The sequence below is a fragment of the Nesoenas mayeri genome, assembly GCF_963082525.1.
Source record: "Nesoenas mayeri genome assembly, chromosome: 9".
NCBI classification, from domain to species: Eukaryota; Metazoa; Chordata; class Aves; order Columbiformes; family Columbidae; genus Nesoenas; species Nesoenas mayeri.
The window spans coordinates 16,567,180-16,572,037 of NC_137557.1; the positions used below are offsets into that span (position 1 = coordinate 16,567,180).

The 4,858-nt window shown below is 54.9% G+C and overlaps 1 protein-coding gene across 1 annotated transcript; it reads left to right on the top strand.

The window, feature by feature from the left end:
- Nucleotides 1-860: 860 nt before the first annotated feature.
- Nucleotides 861-2,844, top strand: LOC308043815 (aquaporin-12-like; the record flags this gene model as incomplete). Its single annotated transcript, XM_080350125.1, has 3 exons — nucleotides 861-1,467; nucleotides 1,993-2,106; nucleotides 2,663-2,844. 3 exons carry the CDS (start codon nucleotides 861-863, stop codon nucleotides 2,842-2,844), a joined length of 903 nt encoding a protein of 300 aa, XP_080206251.1.
- Between the last annotated feature and the right edge of the window lie 2,014 nt (nucleotides 2,845-4,858).

Here is a 4,858-nt window from a genome sequence, read left to right on the forward strand (position 1 = left end):
TTTGTCCCCGCAGACCCCAGTGGTGCGAGTCGGGGGGTCCTCAGCGGGAGCTGGCGTAGGGGATGCAACGCTGGAGCGACCGCTCTGTATTTTGTCACCTGGTGTATTTTGTCACCTACAATCGCTGTTGACCCCATCACGTGTTTGAAGGTCTGACCCAGATGTGTTCAGAGGTTTATACGGTGCGGGTTTCAAGTAACAACAATGCCATGGGGCGGTTTTGCTGGAGCTGGGAAAGATCCTGTCCCCAAGACACGTTTTACCAGCAGGAGCGTAAATGTTGCTGTCACCAAAATCCCACCTGCAATTAGTGCTGCCAACAAATGAGGTGAAGTCTTAGGAAGCAGCAGGCAAAGCCAGGCTTTCAAACTGGCCCAAGATGGACTTTGCTGTGGCTTAGAGTGGCTCTGCCCTGGAGAGGCGTGATCTCCTTGTGGGGGTTCCTGGCTTTCCAAGAGTCTCCTCGCATCCCAGGCTTTGGGATTGGGGCAATAAGTGACATTTTATGGTGCCACGTAGGAAGAAAATTAAGGGTTTTGCTCCTGGAAGCCCTGTGGGAGCTGCTGCAGGCTCTCGGGTGTGAACGCCGGGGGTTGGACGCTCAGTGACTGTACGGTGGAGATAACACCAGGACCTGCTCGCTGGGACAAACACCTTGTGGCCGATCCAGCTGTGGTGAGTCCATCGGCTCACCGGGGCAGCTGGCATTGTCCCCAAAGGAGGGGACAGCACGTGTGGCAGTTCCCAAGCCTGTCGGGCCGTGCCACGTTTGCTTATGCGCGGCTTTATAAAGAGGAGGTGCGGTTTTCCCCGCTCCTTCCCGAGGCTGGGTCCGACCTCCCTGCAGCGCAGCCTTTGCCATGGCTGGCCTGAACGTCTCCATCGCGTTTCTCTTCCTGGTTGTCGGGGTGTGCCAGGCGTTCAGGTGCCTTTCCAAGAGGCTCCTGTCTCCCGGAGCCTACGGTTGCCTCGCCACCGAGCTGGCTGCCTCCTTCCAGTTGTGCGCCAGCTGCCTCGAGCTGAGGATGCTGGTGGAAATAGGCCCCTGGGGTGGTGGCTTTGGCCCAGACGTGGTCCTGACCCTGCTCTTCATCCTCTTTGCTGTTCACGGAGCCTCTTTCGATGGAGCATCCGCCAACCCGACCGTCTCGCTGCAGGAGTTCCTGCTTCTCGAGTCCAGCCTCGCCGCCACCGCCGCCAAGCTGGTGGCCCAGGGCGCGGGCATGGGGACGGGCTGGGCTGTCACCAAGCTCTACTGGTCCTGGGAGCTGACGCAGTTCCACCTTATCCAGAACCTGATGGCGTCCGAGTGCAGCTCCTCCATCCACACGTCCCTGCAGCACGCGACCTTCGCGGAAGGCACCTGCTCCTTCCTCCTCCACCTGGTCCTCCTCAAGCTGCACCAGAGTCGCCCGACGTACCGTGTCCCTGCGCTGGCAGCGACTGTCACCTTCCTGACATACACAGGTGAGCAGCACCTGCCTTTCTCTTCCTAAGTCATTTAGAAAAATACCTTGTTTGTTTTGGGGGGGAAGGTAGGAGCAGTCCCTTTTTCACCTTCCAGGACATGAGAGATGATTACTAATACATTTGTTTTCTACTTATTTTGGGGAATATTAATTTTGGAATCATAGAATCATTCTGGTTGGAAGAGATCCTGAAGACCACCAAGCCCAACCATTAACCTAACACTGGTAGTAAACCGTGTCCCACTTGGGGATGAAGATGACAGCAGGTGAAATAGCACATGAGGAGCTTGTCCCAATGCTGCGATTATTTTCCCTGGATGTCCCCTAATGCGACCCCTTGGTCCTGCACTGAGCTCTGCTGCAATCAGGGACGGGTTTGCCCATGTCCGAGATGCAGCTGCCGGAGCTGCAGCAGAGATGCTCCTGGCAGGAAGGAGGGGTTGTGGGTCTCCTGGTCCAGCTCTTTGTGGGTCTCTCAAAGGATCCGTTCCAGACTGATGGCCATGCTTCTCTTCCCCCACAGCTGGACCGTTCACGGGGGCGTTCTTCAACCCTGCCCTGGCCGTCACCACCTTCCACTGCTCGGGGAGCAACTTTTGGGATTACGTCCAGGTTTACTGGCTGGGGCCCCTGGCAGGTGAGATCAGGAGGTTCCCAGAGCAGAAGTTGGGATGGGGGCAATGCTGGGTGTGACACAAACCATCCCTGGCAAAGGGCAAGTGTCCTCTTCTGTCCCCCCCTCCCTGTCACTCCAGTCATCCTTTCGCTATCTGTTTTTTTAAATCCAATTTCTACATGGGACACGGGCAAAACTCCTCCCGAGGCCAGAGTTTGGGGGAGATGAAGCAAAGATGTTTTAGGGCAGCAATAGGCTGAGCTTCGCTATTTAGGTGACAGCTGTCTGATGACCAGGGGGAGCTTAGTATGTGCTGCCTACAATGCAGAGTTGGGGAAAGGACACTGCTGGCATTTTACAGCCCTTTTGGATCAAAACAAGTCCTGCTTTTATATTAATGATACAATAGTTAAATTCTCCTTAAAGTAATATAGCAAGGATACTGTTGGTGGGGACTTCAGTGGTGCTGAGCTGCGTTTTGGTCATGCTGAAGCTTGTGGCAAGCACCCGAAAATCCCCGCTTAGCTGTGGGGGTGCTCGGTGCAGCCCACGGACGGGATCCACACTCTGGTTTCAGGGATGCTCACTGCCCTCCTGCTGTACCAAGGCAACATCCCGCGACTCTTCCAGAAAAACCTACTCTACAGCCAGAAGAGCAAATACAAGGTACCCAAGGCGAGGGTGGTGGCGCAGGCGGAGGGTGGTGACCCGCGTCGGAAGGGGAGAGGGGAGAAGAGCAGCTCCCAGCATCGCGACTGAGCCACGGATGGGGCTGGTCGGTCCCTGCGGCCGCTCTCCTGGGACCAGGTTCCACAGATTTTGCTGCTCATCCCATCCGGCATCCGTCCTGCCCAGCCGGTCCCCACTGCAGGGTGAGATCTCTTCAAAGTGCTGTGAAGAAATCGTCCAAGCTGGATGCGTGAACCCCTGAGCTCCTTTGGGAATGGTTGAAAATCTCCCTGGAGAGAATCACAGACTCCCAGAGTGTCAGGGGTTGGAAGGGCCCTGGAAAGCTCATCCAGTGCAATCCCCCATGGAGCAGGAACACCCAGATGAGGTTACACAGGAAGGTGTCCAGGCGGGCTGGAATGTCTGCAGAGGAGACTCCACAACCCCTCTGAGCAGCCTGGGCCAGGCTCTGACACCCTCACCCCAGACAAGTTGCTTTTCCTATTTAAGTGGAACCTCCTGTGTTCCAGTTTGCACCCATTGCCCCTTGTCCTGTCACTGGTTGTCACCCAGAAGAGCCTGGCTCCATCCTCCTGACACTCCCCCTTTCCATATTGATCCCCAGGAATGAGTCCCCTCTCAGTGTCCTCTTGTCAAGCTCCAGAGCCCCAGCTCCCTCAGCCTTTCCTCACCCGGGAGATGCTCCACTCCCTTCAGCATCTTGGTGGCTGCGCTGGACTCTCTCCAGCAGTTCCCTGTCCTGCTGGAACTGAGGGGCCACCACTGGACACAAGATTCCAGGTGTGGTCACCCCAGGGCAGAGCAGAGGGGCAGGAGAACCTCTCTGACCTACTGACCACCCCCTTCTAACCCACCCCAGGTACCATTGGCCTTCCTGGCCACAAGGGCCCAGTGCTGGCTCATGGTCACCCTGCTGTCCCCAGGACCCCCAGGTCCCTTTCCCCTACACTGCTCTCTAATAGGTCATTCCCCAGCTTACACTGGAACCTGGGGTTGTTCCTGCCCAGATACAAGACTGTACAAAATGGTTCAAGCCTGCATCGCTAGCTCGGTGAGGGGATAAAAACTTACACTTCTGCATAAATTTCTGGTTGTCTTATGTTGCCAGGGAGCTTACGGAAGGTCAGGACCGTGATGTGAGTACACTTGAGCAACTCCCAGGTTATTGCATCATGCAATGCTTGAAATAACCTGACTGAGTCTCTTGCAGCTGTAAAAACAAAACATAAACTAGTAACCACCTTGGAAAATTGGGATGTGGAGAAAGCAGGCTTTAATATTTCGAGTTACTAAATGGATATTGGTCAAAAATTGATGTTCTTTGAGTTAAATGAAGGTCATTGAATTACACAGGCTGAACATGGCAGTTCTTGGAGAGGAATTGCTCCAGGGCAAGGGAGTTCCCTGAGTACAGGAGACCCTACTCGTGTGTGGACGCATTGCTTAGCCTGGGCTTTGTGTGCTGTGAGGCATCAACAACTGGTGCACAAAGTGTCCACGGTTGCAAACCAAGGGCCAGGCAGCGGGTGTGGGTGAGCACGTGCGTCCCCGGGCTCCTCTCTGTGTCCACACGAAACATTCCTGAAGGAAAAAAGTACTGTTATGGAGATAATAATAAATGTTGTGATTGACGTTTAGGTGAGTGAAGTCATTCCTGAGCTGGGTATATTCTTGATGCTCTACAGCTTTTCAGAGCAATGGCGGGGCTCGTGCTCTGGGATGGGATTTGTGTGATGCTCTGGTTGTACAAGTGTCCCTGCCTCGGGTCACCATGGCAGGAGCTCAAGCAGGGAAGATCTGCTCCTGTTTATCGAGTTCCAAATGCTGAATAAGGAGGTGGCACCTGATTGAAATCTGGAGTGAAGTGGGAGCCCAGGAAGGTGCCGGATGCCCAGGAATGGGAGGGGAGCTGGAGCTCTGCAAACCTCGAGACCACCCCACAACCCAACAGGAGAGACGAGAGAAGGGACCAACACACCTGTATGTGGACACGTTTGAGAGGTAAAACTTTATGGAACAAACAACACCCCTAAAACCCACGTAGCAAATACCCCAAAAACGATGCCCCCACGTCGTGCCCAGC